The following is an 18,984-nucleotide window of genomic DNA, read 5'->3' as shown; positions in this document are numbered from 1 at the left end:
ACACTTCTGGCAGGTCCCCAGCCACCAGCCCCGCTCTGGAGGATGCTGCAGGAGTGCTGGGACAAGCGGGAACCCCGTGCCACGTGGGAACGCATCAGAAGGTTCCCATTACAAGCTGCCTTCAGGCAGCACCACCCTCACCCACCCAGAGGAAGGCTTGGTAGCACAAGGGTGGCCTGGCGAGTCCAGGCACAAGCCAGCTCTGTGCTCAGAGGACCCTCTCCAAGACTAATAGCCTCAACAGGAACATCCAGCTGTGGGAATGGTAGGACGCACAGCACTCAACTCTGCCAAGCAAATCAAAACCCAGCACCTTTAAAAAGCCCATCGAGAGATAATGCGAAGGGTAGCAAGCGACCTCTGCTGAGGAGGGAACGGATCAGCAGCATGCCGACGAGGTATTTAACCCAGAGAAGATCCTGGGAACAAAAGGCACACATATTCAGAGTCACCAGAAAAGACCAAAGCGCAGATTTCCCATGGCACTGCAACACTCAGACCCCAGGCAGCCATGCACAGTGCTAGCCTGGGACACTGAGATGCAAGAACATAGACCTCCGGCAAGCAGGCAGCCACGCTGCCTTCTCCTGGGTCCCCGTTTCCTAACCCTGGCCTCAGCAGGGTTTGACTTGCCCTGGGACTCGAGCAGGATCTCCCTGTCCTCATCTGCAGCACGACTGTGGTCAACTTCTCCATCCTGCTCAGAAATTGGTGCTCTGTGAAATAACCGTGCTTCATGCCAACTATCTCCCCAGCATCGGGGCCCTTCCCCTCGCTGTGACGCGGCGCTGCTCTCGGTCTTTCAAAGGGATCTTTATCTGTCTGTTCCCCTTTGAACTTCTCCATTTTTGACAGACAGCCACCCTTGCAGGGTCCCAAGCAGGCATTTCACTCCAGACCATGCCCAACATTAAAAAGATGCAACTGGGAGACGCTGCAGTTACCAGCATCTCCAGACATGCCACAGCCACATCTGGGCAAAACCCCCCCCCCCCCCAAAACCCTAAAGCACTAAAATTCAGTCCTTGTGAGTATATAAACACACACAAAACTTCTCAAGGAGAGCTGGTTGCAGCCCTTGGGAGCGGTTCTGATCTCTCCACATAACTTTACGCACAGACGCATGCAGGCGGGAGAGCGTGTCTGAGCCTACAAAGGAAACTGCACATTCATCCACCTCCAGACTCCAGTGCTGCGCTACTGGGGCAGCCGCCAGCAGCGGGGTGACCCTCGGGGCGAAGGGGGGGTGCCCCAAATCCCCTAGCCCCGTTTCCACCCTTTCACCCCATCGCCCAGCCCAGCCGAGCCTGGCTGAAGCAGAGGGATCCTGTCCACAACTTTTTCAAACTGCCAGGCAGAAGAATCCCAGTCTTTCCAAGGGAGTGTCGGTAAATCATCATTACATCCGACAACGCAACCAGAGGGATTAACCCTTTGCTAGTCCCCGGGAAAATAATAACAACGACGACAAATTTAACAATGAAAATCGTAGAAGCTGGCCCCAGCCGGGTGAGAAAGCAGACGGGCAGGGCGTGTGCTCTCCTTTCTTATATAGACATATAGAGACCGAAAGAAGTATTTGTGCTGGCGTGTGTGTGCCCAACGCACGAAGAACATGCCACCACGCACCCGCCTGCCGCTCCGGCCGTGCCTCAGCCCTCCCCGTGGCTCTCCCACTTGCCGGAGGACTGCGGCGGCGATCTGCAGGTACTCGTGCCCCCACGTCCCCGCGGGACCGGCCGAGGGAGCAGCATTCCCCCCGCTCCCAGCAGGGGCCGGGAGCCTGCCCCCCGCCCGAGCCCGAGCCCGGGAAGGCTGTAGGTGAGCCACGGGGAGCGGGGAGGCGGAATTGCCCGTCCCTGCATCTCGCGTGGGTGCAACGCCGGCGCCCACCCCCCGCACCGGTTCCCGGGCTGGGAGCTCCTTTCCCCGCGTGCGTGGGAATAGGGGGGGGCTGCTCCTGCCCTTCCCGGCCCCGAGCCCCCCGCTCTCACCCCCTTGCCGCACACCCCAGCCCCGTTCCCAGCCTCCTGCTCCGGCGTGGCCTCCCTTCTCCCAGCCCATTCTCCTCTCCAGCCCAGGAGTTTTCACATCATCCCCTGGCAGAAGGAATGTCTTCCCCCACCCCATCCCCAGCCACCCGGGAGCGGAGCTCCCCTCTCGGGCCGGCTCTCCCCTCCCGCAGCCCTCCCGGGCTCCCCCGGCTCCCCGGGCTCCCCCATCCCCGCCCGGGATGCCCTTCCCCAGCGCCGGGAGAAGTCGGACTTTGTACTCACCCCCTGCCTGCTGCTGTAGCTCTGAGTCTGGAGACCGGCTCTGATTCCGGCTCCATCACGTTTAGTGCATTGTCTCTTTCGGGCAATTTTTGCGGCAATCCATCAGAAAAAGGGGGACAGGCCGGTTTGTGGGTACATCCTTCCCAGGAGCTCAGCTTTCTGCCTCTCTAAGGGGCTCAGCTGTGTCAAAGACACCCCCTGGCCCGGACGGCTCACTCCTTCCTCCTCTTCTGGGTCCTTTTGCTTACACAGATCTTTTAATCCCATTTAACTCCCTCTCGGCAGACTGCAATTACCTTGGGAAAAAGGAGAGAGAACAGAAAGTACACGCTAGGAAGCCAGGCTGGCCCATGGTCGCTGGATTTCTTGCCTCTCTTTCTTTTTTTTCCCCTCCTTATTAATAGTACAATTTCTGTGATCTCTGATTTCCAAAGTCCTTGATTGAAAGTGTTTGTTCTTAGCTGTTACTTTTTTTTTGGTTGGTTGGTTGGTGGTTGTAATTATTATTTTTATTTGCAGTGCAGATGTGCCTCCCACCCCCCCAAGGATCTCTCCTCTGGACTTAGAGAGAAGACGAAAAGGCAGATTTTGAGAAATGAAAATTATTTAAGGATGTCCCTGCTGCCTCTCTCTGCTGCCCTCCTCTGTAATTCCGAAGCACTTGCAAACAATAATACAAAGTAAATAAATAATAAAAAAAAGAAACTCTTTTGGCCAGAAGAGCTGCCGAGAAGCAATCAAAGACCCCTTCCAGGCTCCACGGAGGAAACGCACAGGCCCCAGCGCTGGGGGAGGCCGCTGCTCCGCCGCGCTCACCTGCCGGGGCCGTGAGCCCCCTGCCCAGCCTGGCTTCCACCCACCTCGCCACGGGCTGGCAAAGGACCCGCGTTGTAAGGTACCTGACACGGCTTTTCCCTTGGGCTCAGTGCTCAGCCGAGGCAGTTGGGAGCCTGTGGAGGGGGCTCAGGCCCGCAGGAGAAAAGGCCCCCCTGCCCCTGCTCCCCTCCTCGCCCTGCCCCGCTTCCACGGGGAGGGGGCACAGGGGACTGGGTGCGGGGCATCTCCAGACCCCCCCTCTCCTGCCAGCACCAAGTGATGGAATGGAAGCTGCAGCCCGGAGGGCAGGGAGACGGGAATGAGTTTTCTTATGCACAGTCCATCAGAGTAAATCAGATCCCAAGTCCACCTAGCCAGCTCTGCCAGGAGAGGGGACTTTCGCGTTGGCCAGAGCGGGTAAAACCCGCGCCCCTGTGCCCCCTCCTCTTCCAGGTCTTGCAAAGTCCCACCGAGCTGGGACCCAGCCGCTGCGCACACCCCAGGGTGACCGGCAGGTCCCTCTTGTCCACACCAGGACACGGCAAACCCCTCAGCTCTATGGGATTCCCTCGGGCAGATGAGGGCAGCCCACCACACCGAGCCCTCCCGCCTCCTCCCTGCGCCCCTGGGTGCCCCCTCGGCCCTGCTCCCTTCCCCCTTGCACAGCGTCAGCCTTGGGCACTTACTTTGCTGCGAGGCAAGAGGCTGTGCACCGTTTCCTCACAGCCAGTTCATTGGCATTCATTTGTCCCAGCAGCTTACGGCAGTTTCTACTTCTTATAAAATAATAATAATAATAAAAAAAAAGCAAAAGGAGCAAAAAAACCCCACCAAACAACCCCAAGCTCCTTCCTCCCTCCTTCCCCTTCAGTCTCAAGGTATCTCCTGCGCTGGCAGCCAGCGAGCGCCTGCCAGGCTCACGGGCCCCGAGCGAGCCAAGGCTTTCTGGCAAGCCTGAGGTTCCCCCAAGTTCAACAGATAATCCTTCCCCAGGACTGGCGCGGGCAGCTCTCCCTCGGGCCGTCGCTCCACTCGTGGGTCATGGATGCTGCAGGGATCCAGGAGAGAAGAGAGCTTGGGACCGGGCGCTGGGAGGGACATGGATGTGAAAGAGGTGGAAATTATAAGGCTGCCCTTGTCCTTTTAAATAGCTGCAGCCAGGGGACTCCGCTCGCTGGCTGGGGTGCCCCAGGTATCCGGTTTCAGCAAACACCAGCTAATGAGCAGAGATCCAGCCTCCGAGGGGCAGGTTCTGCGCTGCTCTGCAGGCCTGGGGGGGCAGGGGGGCACCCCGGGCACCCCACCAGCAAGGGATGGAGCAGGGGTGAAGCCGGAGGAGGGAGAGGGAGAGGGCTGCGGGTGAAGAGCTACATGGTCACTGCTGCTCAGGGTGGAGGGCAGGCTGCAGGGCTCCTTGGGCTGCAAGGTCTACAGGGCAAAGGACAGGTCCTGAGAGGTGCTGAGCATCCAGCACGGGTCTGGGCACCAAAGCTGAGCCACCCCAGGGTCTTGCTTCATCCCCCGAGGCAGGGGGAAGAACCAGGCAGAACTAAAGCGCCTCAAAAATGGATATGGGCACTAAACTGAGACACTCCCCACGAAACCAATACGGCCACAAACAGGATCAACGTCGACCCACCAGGTACCTGAGCTTGAAGCTGGAGGGGAATGATGTTACGCTCAGAGCAGAAAATTCAAGGACCCACTGGCCTGACTCAGCAATGCAGGTTTTACTCAAAAAACTGACCTCAGAATGCGGCCAAAAATTAAGGTTTCTACCATAAATCAGATCTCCCGTATACATGATGTCTTCTGTTACCATGCATGCTGAGGACTTCTCTTCTTTAATACACATATTTGACTTAGTTGTGGTTGCTTGCTGGGACTGTGGTTTTGCATCTCCCGATTTCTATAAGCATAAGATTTTATTCATACCTTTGCTCTGAAGCATCTGCATTTTGCTTCCTTGCTTGCTATAACAGATGAAGCTTTCAGTAATGATAACAAAAAGGTAGAAACGAGCAGTGTTATGACTGGGGTAGATAACTAACAGCCTCACAGTCCACTGTCCTCAACAAAACCTTTTCAGAAGGGTGCAGCTAAGTTACACATCCAGATACTTGTAAGGAGCTCATACTCACAGGCAAACCTGCCCCAAAACCCTCTGAAGGCCCAGGAGCTCGGACAACCCATCCAGACCAGCTTTGAGGATTGGGACTTTAGGGACAAAAGCCAGTCGCATAGCTTGTCAGAAATCACATAAAATCTCTATTTTTCTTAGCTATTTTTTTTCCCCCAGCTGTTTTTTCCATGTTTCTCAGTCACACATTCCTCACTGAGAAACATTCTAGCCAAGCCTAAGTGTTTTTAAGATAAAGCTTTAATCTATTTAAAAAAAAAATACTTTGCAAAGAAGTGTGTGAAAATTCCTGCGCTGTTGAATACACCTTGTATCCTCCCGCTCTTTTCTACTTTTTCTCTCTTCCAAAAGCAGCAAGTATTTAGTAACCTTCTTTCCCCTCCAGAAACCCCACGAAACCCCAGAAAAGAGCAAGGCCCTGGCTTCCCAGAACAAGGGACAGAGAAGAAAGCAAAAAGACGTGCTGCAGCTTTTTGCAAAGACGTATGCAAATAGGACGCGTATGGTAGCTGGTAAGGACTGGCGATGCTTCAGGTCCACAGCACTGCTCCAAGGACCCCCATCAAACACACTTAGATCCCCATCCTCAAATATTCTGCCCATACCTAACCTTGCTCAGATGAACATTTTCAAACCAAACACATGCATAAAAGCTTTGCTAGCATGGAGACGTAAATGTAGCTCAGCAGTAGGAAAAAGGGAATTAGTTTAAAACAAAAGGAAACCCAACGTTGCTGAAGCCAAGACTAGTGCCGAGTGAATTCAGGTTCAAAAATTAGACCTCATTCTTCAAAAAGAGAAAAGCCACAACATACGATGTGAATAGAAATATATTTAGCAGATTTATTTTTCTTCCCTTCCAAATTTAAATAGAAGCCATTTTAAAACACTAAATAAACTGAAGTAAATCAGCACAGCACTGAAATGAAAAAAAAAGGAAAAAAAAAAAAAGGAATTGGAATTGACTGTTCTAGTTTAATTAGCCAAAATAACAAAAGTACAGGGGAGGAGGAAATGCCACCACACATCATCGGGAACGGGGAACAGAACACTTGCTTTTGACAAAATGCACCTTTCCAAAAAAGCAGCATGTCATTACTGCCTGAATAAATACAGCATTTAAAATATTCATCCGTATTTAGCCAGTTTCCAGAAGAATTAGTACCCGCCTCTCCTCAGGATCCGTAGCTTGGTTAAGCATCAAGGCTCTTATTAATATAATTTTGTACCTTTGCTCCTCTTGGAAAAGCAAGCGTGAAGGCATCTAGGAGCCATGGCGAGCACACGTTACAGCTGTGCTACATGACTCACACTGCCCGGCTTCAAGGACCAGAGGAATCCCAGACGCTAACCCGGGCTTGCCCTCCCAGTTCGGCTTGGCCTGAAGGACAACACTGCATTACAGTTCAACCATTGTCACCTTTGCACAAGTCAGAAAAGTATCCTGAATTGCTCACTGCCCCCAGAACTGACAAGGAATTACAGGGATATATTTTGATATATTTAGATAAATAACCTATTCAGGTTTAAAACCGTGGCATGACCAGGCAGAAGGCACAGGCAGCGTGAAACCCAAGGCACCAGAAAAACTTGTGGGAGGGATCAAACAAACGTGAAGGAGAGATGGGATAAAGAGCCTTTCACTCCCCTCCGGGCTGAGGACCAGCACCCAGCCCGGATCGGGAGTTTCTAAACTTGGTACCTGGCTAAGAGTTGCTGGAGCCACAGGGACAAGGGAACCCACCCTGTGGGACGTGCCACTGCCACAAAGGGGTGACGGTCACTGCGGTCATGGGAGGACACAGCTATGCGGCCACGCGGTATGGCCCAGGAACACATATCACATGGAGCAGGGCCGCTGGGGAGGGCTGGATCCACACCTGTAAACCCAGGAGGAAGGAAGAGAAGATTAACCATCCACAGAAACAGGATTCATCTCGGCACATGCACAGTTCAGGTAGTGGCATAGGAGGGACTGGCCATGCCAGCCTCCAGCTCCTGGGGATGTCTCGTTGAGGGCTGACCTAGCACCTACGCTGCAAATGTCAGCAGCCTCGGTGACAAGAAGCCCCGGAGAGCTGTAGGCAGGGGCTCTGGTGCTGATCCCTAGCTGTCGCGGCGGCACTGAAACCATTTCTGTCCCTTCTTGCCCCCGTTGAGGGCAGCCCAGCCCCTCTGCCCTTACGTGCTCCACACTTTGCTGCGATTTCCTAATCCCTACACAACTTTTCTGTTCAGATCCTGTATTTAACATGACCGTACCAGCACTTCTCACACTCAAGAGCTCTATTTGAATGACTGGCATTAGTTCAAGCCCTGGACTAAAGTCTTCCCTACCCTGTAGGGACCTGGTCATGAGCAGAAACCTGCTGGTGAACTTCATTTGGCTGCTGAGAAGTCTCTCCACCCATGGCAGAGTCAAGATCTCCATGAAGGCAGAAGCTGGCCTGGCTGGGGTCCAAGTTCGCTGATGCTCCTGGTTGTTTTCTCTTTCTGGCTTCAGCCATCACCGCAAGAATAGGAGGTTTCAGCTGAGGAGCAGAACGTGCAGCACTTCTGATGTTAGGGACTGCTGTTTGACAGCTATTTTGTGATGCAAAAGCTGCTGTGGGTTATGTTTCTTGTTCCCAGCGTGCTATGGAGAGTATTAATTATACAGGAGGAGATGTACAGAAAGCTCAAAAATCATGTATGTAACCAAGTTACTGCCCAGTGCCATTTTCCCCCACTCCGCAGCCTTTCTGACAAACCCCGTCCCATCCTGTGCCACAGGCTAGCGGTGACATGTTTGAACTTCTGCAGCTGTTTGATGTAAAATGTTTTAAATTCTTTTCGGGAACACTAAAGGCTTTTGTCTCTTGACCAGTGCTGTGGGGATGCCACGTCTGGCAAGGAGTGATCTTTCTGGGCTTTCCAGCTACACCGTATCACATCGGGCTGCCCAGCTGGCCGAGAGGTAGGAATGGCTGTTAATTATTAAACACAGCCTTTTTCCATCGGAATGAAAGGCAACACAATGCAGTGATACAAGTCCAAGCCCACCCTTCCCAAGGAAGTGCTGCCTGCTGATTACAACTCTGTCACATGCTTCTATTTAGATATTTAGAGAACTACAGTTTTACCGGATGGCTGTAAAGCAAATTGTTCAACTGATGTTACAAGCAAACAGTGTTGAACTGACAGGTAAGCCACGATGGAGTGAAGCATTGGCATGCTTTGACAGGAAGGTATTACAGCTCCTAGATCCTGATTGTCTCTATTTAAGATATCAGGCAAAGGCTACCTGGTTTTGGTAACATCCCTTTATTTTCCTTGTTTGTCCATCTGTTCCTAAGCTGGATTCAGTCTACCCCTGCTTTAGGATCTATTCAGTCACTGGTACTACCAGAAAATACAAGAGTCAGCAATACTTGGCAGCTTTGAGCTGTGTCCTCCAGTCTGAACACCAGAGCAGGCTGCTCTGCCGTCCTTGGCATGGCGTGGTGATCCTGTGCTATATTTTGAACTGCACAGTGGATAACCAAGGCCAGTTTCCCCCCTTTACCATGGGGGAAAAAATAATCCACCATCAAAATCCACACTGGGCTGCTGCACAGAGAGCAGTAATTCTTCCAGTCTAGAGGTTTGCTAGTTAAATGCAGTAATGCGTCAGCAAGCACAAGTGCTTTTCCCCCGGCGTGCCCAAGGACCCTGTTGAGTTGGTAGAGATGGACATGTGCTATCCTGGGTGAGTGCAGGTAACGTGGTCTTTCCCTAAAGAAACAGCCCATCTTTTCTTCATGAAACAGAACCACCCTGAGAGACCTTCTCCTGTGGCAAAGACGGACATTACACCAGTACGTAAAAGTGCCCGGTGATCTAAATAATGTCCTGCATATTAAGGACAACTGCCACTGTGATTGCTGCTACAACAGCATATTACTACGGCAGGAAGCATAAACCAGCGTGTAAAATTTAAGTCTAAATTCTGCAAGTCACACACGCCCAATGCTTACGAGTTTTAGGCAGCACTGCCCACTTCGGTGTGGTCTGTCAGCTTTCCGGCTATCCCGGTAGCACTGACGCAGGTGTGGATCAGCGCTCGTGCCAGAGTCCCTGCACGTGCAACGCCGAACTGCTGTGGGTAGGAGCAGCGAGCCTGACCTGTTCTCAACGCGTTGGACACTGCCAGGTAGCTGCAGGCAACAAACATTGGAAGGTACCAACTACCGAGTCACGCTACGTCCTTTCGGAGAAGAGATGCTGTTTGCTCTGTGGATACACCTGCCTAAACGCGAGAACATGGTGCTTGGGGCAGCTGGAGCCCATTTGCACACCCAGCAAGCCTCAAGGGTGAGTTCAAAAGGGAGACAGAAATCAGTGCAAGATTTTGGCCTTCAGGAGACAGCGTGTTACATGGCAAATGCCCGGTACAAAGACTTCGTACAAGACAGACAGAAACCAAGCCTGGGTCAGATTCTGAGTAGTTTCAATAGGGAGGAAAAAGGAAGAGCAGCTTAGAAAACGTCAGAAGACTTTTTGTTACGACCAACATCTAAGGTAATACTATTTTAAACAGAAAGAAAATAAATGTTTTTTACAAGTAAAACAAGATGTATTTTTTTGTTTCTGATTTTGAAAGTGGAAAGTTGTGAGTTCCAACTGCTGTAGGAAAGATAACCCCTGCGTACTGGTGTTGGGCAGGCCTGGGGGGAGCAGCTTACTGGTAAAAGGGAAATCATACCTGCCTTGTGTCAGGAAGAAATTGAAGTGGAAATGGTAAGTCCAGGGCAAAAATGAAGGAAGGGTAAGACTAGACAGAGTTGAGATGAGCATCTCTTGGCCTCCACCCCGCACTGGGCTCACTAATGGCACCAAGAAAGCTTCTTTAGCAGAGACAAGCATGAGACACCCCTTGCGTGTACACACACAGGCATGTTAAGCAAAAGCTTGTACTCCACTAAGTTCTTAAGCATCAACACCAAAGCAAATGTAATTTGATTTGGGTAGTCCGAGAGTAACTTTAAGATACAAACCAACCATAACAGAGAATTGCTTAACTTAATCTAAATGTGCTATGGCATGGTTTTTTAGCAATTGTAGTCAGCTATTTCCGCAACCTGTTGCCCATCCCTGTGAGTCCCATGAAAAGCGATGCGGCTCCCTTTTTTCCCATGAAAAGTGATGTGGCTGGTTAGTGAGAAAGCGGTGTTGCCTTGTTTCTTACAGCTCTTTAGTCCTGGATGTCTCAGGCTGAACCAGTCGGCTCTTCTCTGCCTGGAGGCAGTAGTGTCCAAAGCATCACACGCTAACCTAGATCTCAGCAGAGCTCGGTTTTGGTTTTCACTGTTCCAGTGACCTGCAGGGTGACCTGAAGCAACTTAAACCATTGCTTTTGTGCCATTATTTTCTTGTCTCTAGAGTGAAGCTTGTGATATAGATCATCTTATGTGTAAAGAGGTTTAAGACCTTCAGACATAAAGCGCTGCCAGTGAACTGTTAGTACTTTACTATGCCGTTGGCAGCAGCCTGTCCTGCAGGAGAAAGTGTAAATCTATTTCCCAAGCAGCTTTTATATTCACTACAACCTGCCATCATCCAGATGCACAGTTCATTACAGATCGTTCGGTTTTATCTGGCTGTAAAGTCTCATGTAAAAAAAAAAAAAAAGCCCTGCTGATTAAACATGCAATTCAAATACATCTTCTGGAGCACAGTAGACAATTCCTAGCACTTTATCTGCACTGACTGAAACGCAATCTGTGCCACTTAGAGCAGAACAATGCTCGATTTCTTCATACTTCTCTTGAACTGTTAACACATAAACCAGAAACACAGCCCATTTTCACAGAGAAGTTCTCTTCTGACATACTCAGTATGTTAACCAAGAGTATACAAATCTGCTTCAAAGCTAATAGGCTCTTTTTCTTTCAGCAAACACACTCCACATCTGCACACTCTCACTCTCTCTCCACTTCAATAGCAATAGTATTTGGTAAAGATCTCCAAACTGGAGCCACTGCAGAAAGACTGTATTTACTGATGTTTGGGTAAGAACTAACAAGAGACCTGGTTGTGTCTCTGTTCCTCCAAGTAAAAAAAAAAAATTAAGTCAATATTTATACGCCCACTTGTGAAATAAATCCCCTCCTCCCCAGAGAAGAGGGAAATAAAATGAAGCGATTGAAATGGGTTTCATGGAAGGGGACTGTGTTTGTTTGCTTGTTTGTTTTCAGAGCTTGGGAGATGGGTGTTTTTTAAATTTGATTGTAATTTAAATGCAACTGTACTGCACAGAGTGCATCAAAGCAGCTTTCACAGTGGGACCTTCCATTAAGGACCAAAAGCTCAGGAGCCCTTGCATGCTGCTAGACTCACCGCTGGATCTGGTGGACACGAGGCTCAGGTATGTCAGGGGCTGGACCCTCGCCATTCCCACTAAACACCTTCTCGGGATGCACTCGGCTCAGCCCTGATGGGGCCAAACTTGCCAAGCGAGAAGTGGTTAATGTTCCAGCGAGTCAGATACAGTATAAACAATTTAATCAGCATTGTTCTAGCTCTCCCAGCATGGAGATCCTGTCCAAAGCCTGTCAGGGCCAACGGAAAGACTCATATTGACTTCTCAGGTCTCCAGAACCTGCTCTGGTTTCACCAGGACTTCTTGCTTGTATAGACCCACGACTAACTCCATCCTTTCTGGTGCACAGTTCCTTTGAAAAGGAAAAATCTACCAGTAACAGATTTGCTCTTTGCCTCTGTGACAAACTGCTTTGCTGGTCTTCTCCCTCCACCCACATTAAGGCTCTTGGGCTTGTCTGTTCCCTGTGATTCATAAATCCCTTTACTAAAGCCGTAATCAGAGCATCTGGGACTCTGATCCCATCAACGCGTCTGTTGAAGGTAGTTTCTCTCTGCCAAAGGCAAATCCCCCAAACTACGCACCTGGACCAAATCCCACACAGCTCTGCAACGCTTGAATTTCCAGTGTGAGCTACCCCACGGCAGCCAAGCAGAGTATTACGTGTGCAGCATGACTGGCATCTCTGCACCGTTAATCAGGATGGAACAAGAAGCCTTTATTTTAGTTAGGATTTTCCTATCAAAAGTATCTATTGTTCAATCCTATATAATGAAGGCACTATTCCTACCAGTATTGTTTGAAAAAAAGCATTCCAAATCCTTTTGCACAAGATACCTAAAGTTTTTATAGAAGAGAGAGTCACTGGGATGCATTTCACTAAGCTGCCAGAAAACTGTTTCCTGGACTAGCTACTCCATGGCAGGCAGCGTATCTGCCTTCCTAAAGCGGTTTAGGAGGATTTACACTGCCAGACTTGTTCTTGATACAAACTGACAGCCACTGACTGCAGCTGGGCATCCCCCATTCACCATGTAGAGACCTGGGAGCAGATTTGTATTGACTTGCAAACAGAAATACATACATAAATACTGCCAACACCCAATAGCAACCTCTCCATGCGTTCAGAAAAAAAAACCCAAAACCAAGCAAGGAAATGCGTCCAGCTCTGGAGCCCTCAGCACAAGAAGGGCTTGGAGCTGGTGGAGCGGGTCCAGAAGAGGGCCATGAAAACGATCCGCGGGCTGGAGCACCTCTGCTACGAGGACAGGCTGAGAGTCGGGGTTGCTCAGCCTGGAGAAGAGAAGGCTGCGGGGAGACCTTATAGCAGCCTGCCAGGACTTAAAGGGGGCCTATAGGAAAGACGGGGACAGACTTTTCAGCAAGGCCTGTTGTGACAGGACAAGGAGCAATGGTTTTAAACTAAGGGAGGGCAGATTTAGACTGGATTTAAGAAAGAAATTTTTTACAATGGGGGTGGAGAGGCCCAGGTTGCCCTGGCCCAGGTTGCCCAGAGAGGTGGTAGATGCCCCATCCCTGGAAACATCCAAGGCCAGGCTGGACGGGGCTCTGAGCAACCTGATCCAGTTAAAGATGTCCCTGCTCTTGCGGGGGTCTGGACTAGGTGACCTGTAACGGTCCCTTCCAACCCAAAGCATTCTGTAATTCTATGAATGAATGTTAGGAAAGTTAGCAAAAATCCTGCAATTCCTCTGCTCACAGTTACAGCAATAGAATTGCAATGAATTTCTGTGCCTTCAGCTGAAATTTCCGTTTGTGGAATAGCACAGAGAATTTAGCCCTTATACATTTCAGAAATGTAGCCAAGGGGTAAGTCCTCATTTGCAGCATCCAGTGGCATCGCTATAGGGGAGCCATTGTCCAGACCAGATCAAGACATTTAAGCCTGCTTCCCATTTCCCATTCCCCCAAACTCTGTGGGCCTGAAGAAGAGCCTTGTCACTGACGAGGGTTAGCTCAGGGTCAAGTTCTACGCTCCAAAAAACAAGGAAGAAACTCTGTTTACTCTCCAATTTCTCAGAAAACAGTCAAATCCCTCTTCCTATGGAACATCTCATTTGTGTGTCATCAGCAAACTTTTCCACTGGCAAACTCGCCATGCTTCGACATTTGCTTCATATGTAAATAACATTTATGCTTTATAAGTGTCATCTCGCTTTATGGCCAGCCTGAACACCTGCCTTTCTTCTCTTATATTGTTTTTCTCTGGCATTTTTTTATTATGAGCTAACATTAAACTATTTCTTGTTTAGATTAAAAAGGGCAACTTTTAATCTCATTCCATTAGTCAGTGTATCTTGAGCTGCTCTTCTCCAAATGGCTCTGACTGCGGCTCTTTTCCCATCAAATCCCATACTTAGCACACAAGCCAGACCAAAACTCACTGCAAGACTTGCATTAATCAGCAGAATGGAATAAATGAGACTATTTAATATTTTACATCTTCAAAGTCTTGAATAAACAACGATACTCTGTTAATATTCTTGTCAGTAGATACGCCCCAGGCAGGGAGCAGGTACAGTATTTTCTCTGTAACATATAGTGCACCTGACAGCCTCACTGTCAAATGGCTAACGCCGTCTCAGTCATTAATTGATGTGGGTAACGTGGCTCTCGCCTTTGCCTTCCTCCAAATAACACACACAAAACACCCAAACCAGCCGTCCCCATCAAACGCATGATGAACAGGTTGTTAGTACAAAAAGCACTTTGATGCCCTTAACGTGCCTTTCATCATAGCATCCTAAAAGCACTTTGCAATTATTAATGCGATCCCCAATTCATCACCCACCCACGCGGTTTTTCCTAATTCGCCAGCTGGATATACAGAAAGCCCCAGATACATAAAGGTGCGATTCTGAGAGAGATGCCTGAGCACTCAACGCACTCCCCAGCAATCTCTGGGAGCTGTACTTATCACCCCAACTTCAGAAAATAAAATCAGACCATTAGTAACTGGCCCATCCCAATCACAGTGAGTAGCAAAGCAAGAAGGAGAACCCAGGAATCTGTCCCCACCATGCCACGAGTCCAGAGAGCCTCCCCTCGACACCATTGCACTTGGTAAGTATTGCGAAGCACACAGGGGTCAGCAAAGGGACCTTGAGGAGAAAATAAGTTTCTCTGTACTCTTCACCCCTTCACCCTGAGCTGTTTTTTGCTTTTTGCTGACATGCCATTATTAAACAACAAGAACAAACCAGTTTCTGGGTAAAACTTTCCCCAAAGTAGTTGGAAGATAGCAAGAAATGCCAAGCTTTCTATTTTCCTCCTCCTTTAAAGGGGAAATAACATTGAATTAAAATATTTGCAAACGGCGCTGATCAGCATTTTATTTTATAGCTTTGATTTTTAATTTTTTTTTTTTTTTTTAGTCCAACAAAGACCACCCTCTCCCCCCTAGCAATACTAGGAGGGGACTATGCTGAAAATTATAGATTCCAGAGTTTGCAAGAGAACCACAAAAGCTTAATTATAGTTATTGACATACCAAACACCCACTGAAGGCTTAACCTTCCCTTGGCCAGAAATAACCACACGAAGTGAAGGTAGCAGACGGACATCAACCAACCTCAACTAGGGACAGCTTATTAACGCACCAGGGCATGAAGACGTGCCTTGCTTGCCTCCTGTCACAACCTGGAGGAGACACAGGCAGGGACAGTTGTTGCTGTCATCCCATCAGCAGGATGGACCTGGTTTGCTTAGGGGGGTTTTATCCCCCATAGAGTAGGGGTTGCACAAGTTACCCCCCGTCTTTCTCACAGAACAGGCCTGAAAGAGCTCCTGGCTCTGCTGCGAGGTTCAATACCCGTGTTCTGCACCATTAATGCACGGTGCATCCGTGCTGTGCTCCCAGACTGCGCGTGTGCCCCCCGTCCTCCGCGTGCGGCCCCCGTCCTCCCTGGGTACCGTGACAGTGGTGGTGGAGGGAAGCAGCCTTCAGCTGCTGGAAAGCTTTGCCGATAGAGGTGCGACACTCCTGGGAATTAGCAAACGTCTGGACGGGTCTGCCCCAGCCCAACCCTGTTTGCTCTCAGGCTGTGCTGGCAGATCCTGAAGGAATGGTGCTTGTGGGCAGCTCGCTGCCCTCCGGGCAGACTCCACGCCGCCAACAGCTGCAGTCACATCAAAGGCCGTATGTCTAAAGCGATGCTAAAAGGGTTAGGGAAGGTGAAGCATCAGCTAGGGTGTTCCCAGGGAGCCCAAGGAGGCCACTGAGCATCCGTCCCTCTGGAGGGATCCCCGACTGAGAGCATGGCCATGTGGCACTGGCTGAGCACACTGCTAACGGGGCCCAGCCGCCCCACAGCTGTCAGTGATTTATGGCCTGTCCTGCTGCACTGCTCACGCAGAGCCCCTCAGACTGTGAACGCGACCTCGTGACAGCCTTGGAAAGGCAGGGAGATGAGGTGGAGGCAGGAGCGAGGACTTGGTCATTGTCACAGGCAAAGAGTGGTACAGAGCTGGGGAGACAAAGCACAGAGCCATCAGAAACAACCCAGCCAAACATTCTCTTTCATTTTCGTTTCATCAGCATGGGAAGTCCCCATCTTTGTCCCCACAAATCAGAAGAGGTTTTTCCAGGGGATGGGGAAGGCTGTTCAACCTGGGTTCAATTTGCCCCAAGGCCCTGCACCCCTGTCACCTTCCACTGCAGTCACGTAGCCCCGTTTGTGCAGCGGTTCCCAGCACTCTTTACAAATAATAACAGGCTGGACCACAAAGCTTTCATTTAAACTGGAGCGAGTGTATTCATGCAAAAACCCACAGCGAAGCTTTTAGGACCTGTAGGAGTAAACAGCTGACTGTGGGAACACGTTTCACACTCACACCCAGCACCTTGCACCTCTCCTGTGTGGCTGTTAAAGACCAGGTACAGAAAGACCAAGGGCTGGATGCGCTCCACTGCAGGCTGGGGCTGCGTTCTGCTCGAGGGTCGTGGCTATGGTGAAGGCAAGTTCAGGTTGGCTTAACATCAGCTTGGGTGCTCCCAGCCCCCAGAAGGTCCCCACACGGGCATTTTTCCCATCAAGAGACATTGCCTTTGCCTTGTGCACTGTACAGCACAGATGTTACCTACGCAGCTTCAGCACCGATCCCCTCCCAGCAGCCTGCGGGTTTCCACACCGTATCTGTTTTATGCAGCGGTGTTGGTGTTCACGTGACAAGCTTTGATGGGAGCTGTTCCCCAGCCAATGCACACGGTAGACAAAAAGCTTTTGTAAGAAGCGGGAGGTTGGGATTAACCCTTTTCTGTAGTGAACTTCATGGCATGTACATCCAGGAGATTTGTCACTTAACAGCATGGCCCAGTGCCCAGCATATCCCCTTGCTGACACGCTATTTGATTCACAGGTGACATCTGCAACCCCAGACACAACAAAGAGGCCGCAGTAAAACTTCTAAAGAAAGGAGGCTGCCAGCGTTGGGCAAAGCAGAGACCTTCCCAGGAGAAGCGTGGTACCAACACCTAGATACGTGGTTACAGCAATGCTTGGTACTCTCATTTACAACAGTGATCAAAGAAATCTCCTTAAGTCTGGAACAGAGAAAGTAAATGGAATAAAAGCTAAAACTGAATGGGCTTGTTATTGAAAACAGCAGTATTATACTTATTTGTTTCTCATCTCCTGTGCACCAGCTTTAGTCCACTGAACAGCTACAGAATTCACTGGCGTTATTCCTAATTTCATGATGATTTGGGGGAAGAGGGGACAAAGGCAAGCAAACAAAGCTAATTGCCTTCAGTGTTTTGTTTATCTGGTTTTTGTTCAGCCAAACAAAGAGGACCTTCAGGTCCAAGCTGACTGTGGAGCCACAGAACTCTTTTGCTCAGCTGGTCTGTTTAAAAACAGTTTGCAATTTTGGCATCCAGCATCTTCGGCAACTACCACGAGCAAGTACTTTCTTATCTCCATCTGGTCACTATAGAAACTCTGGTGACTTCAGCCACTATTACTACAGATTAATCAACCTTGCAAAGCCCCTCCAAAAGAGCAGGAAGTCCTCTAAGAGCCAATCCCTTGGTCATAAAAAGAACAAAGCCAGGAGGAGATTAATCACTGGATGCTATTTCCAATGCAAAAGTCCAAGCAGGAAAAGTCCCAATTTTAATAACAAAGCTGTGCATTCTCACCCATCCGTACCAACATGCTTTTGTTCTTTGCGCCAGAGAAGAACACACTGAGCAGAAATGTAAATAATATGGCACGCTACGCAGGGAGAGCGTGCTGCTGGCAATAGGCAGCAGAATATGGACTACGCAAACCACAGCCAACCAGTTTTGCCAGCTTTGGTTGCCTTCCCCGCATCAGCCAGCATCTAAGATTTCCCAGCGCAGTCTGAGCGAGGCAGCAGGATTTCCAGTCATCAAGCAGAGAAACAAAGCAAGGAAGAGGGAGTCTGCGAGGGCAAATGCAACCTGCTGTGATTTCTAGTCAGGAGCAAAACAGCTGGTTGAATACAGATGCGCCAAAGGTGCCAAGAACTGAGGTCACCTATACTTGTAAGTCCCCGAGAGAGACTCTAGCAAAACAAGATCACCAGATGTTAAGTAATCTGGTGAGAAACAGGCATGGCTATCTCCACATGTCTGTGAGAAGACTGCAAGTCTGTCTCAGCGCTGCAAGGTGGGACTGGACAGACTTTGAGCAGCCACCCAAAAGAGAAAGGCGAATCTGGACAGTGTTACCTGTCCTAAAGTGCCGAAGCCAGCAGAGCACCTCCGTGCAGTGCTTTGGGAGGCAGCCTACAGGTCATCCTGATGCAAAGCGCCAAGAGTTTGGTTTAGTCCTTGCATCTTCTCAAATAGGGAGCAGTGGTTGCAGGGCAGGTGTTAAGGATCAAAAGCGCTCTGCTACTAACTCTTAGAAGTGTGCAACAGTAGAGGTTTCCTAAGGCCCTGGGACTGTGAGTATCTTTTTCTCATTCAAAGAAGACAAACGAAATGTGTTTGTAGTAATTTGTATTTCTAGAAGGCAAAATGAAAAAGTCAGATTTGAAAAGACAACTACTAAACAAAGTTGCAAGCCAGAAGGCAAAGAAAAGCAGCCCCAAATCTATCATCTTTATTATGACATTGTGAGCGTGACCTTAGGCCATCTGGAAAATGGCATTGCCAAGTATCTCCCCACTAGACACCAGCACAAAGCTTCCGACTCCCAGCAGAAAGAGCAGTTGGGAGGCTCAGGGAAGCCCCTCTGGTACCTGCACGGAGCAGGCAGGAGAGCCCGGTGGAGCGTGTCCTGCCCATACCTCACCCATGCCTTGCTGCTGGCAGAAGCTCACGGAGCCACTGCTCAGTCGGTAACTCGTATCCTGACGCCACCTGCTCCCGTTCTGGGACATAAAGCTAACCCTGAAAACTGGCCTTTGATTCAGGGACTGGG

At 49.8% G+C, this 18,984-nt stretch overlaps 1 protein-coding gene and 1 long non-coding RNA gene across 5 annotated transcripts in view; one reads left to right on the top strand and one right to left on the bottom strand.

Annotated features, from left to right (window-relative positions):
- COL27A1 (collagen type XXVII alpha 1 chain) overlaps positions 1 to 4,234 on the bottom strand; it is a 165,348-nt gene extending 161,114 nt beyond the window's left edge. For 2 of the 3 annotated variants that reach the window (XM_075519862.1, XM_075519863.1), the window contains exons 1-2: positions 3,779 to 4,230; positions 2,277 to 2,572 (exon numbers count right to left, since the gene is read on the bottom strand). In XM_075519862.1, the coding sequence (XP_075375977.1) occupies positions 2,277 to 2,332 (56 nt within the window). In that variant the 5' untranslated portion in view covers positions 2,333 to 2,572; positions 3,779 to 4,230. Of the gene's footprint in view, positions 1 to 2,276; positions 2,573 to 3,778 lie in introns of all 3 variants that reach the window. The other variant, XR_012778234.1, reaches the window with a different exon arrangement.
- LOC142418270 (uncharacterized) lies at positions 814 to 7,489 on the top strand. 2 transcript variants are annotated; one of them, XR_012778237.1, is made up of 3 exons: positions 976 to 1,707; positions 2,796 to 3,171; positions 7,471 to 7,489. It is a non-coding gene; the product is annotated as an uncharacterized LOC142418270 (long non-coding RNA). The 2 variants fall into 2 exon arrangements; XR_012778236.1 differs by lacking the exon at positions 7,471 to 7,489 and having other exon boundaries at positions 814 to 1,707; positions 2,796 to 4,957.
- The last annotated feature ends 11,495 nt before the right edge of the window (positions 7,490 to 18,984 follow it).

The sequence above is a fragment of the Mycteria americana genome, chromosome 17 (assembly GCF_035582795.1).
Source record: "Mycteria americana isolate JAX WOST 10 ecotype Jacksonville Zoo and Gardens chromosome 17, USCA_MyAme_1.0, whole genome shotgun sequence".
NCBI lineage: Eukaryota > Metazoa > Chordata > Aves > Ciconiiformes > Ciconiidae > Mycteria > Mycteria americana.
This window is presented reverse-complemented; position numbering and strand designations above follow the sequence as displayed.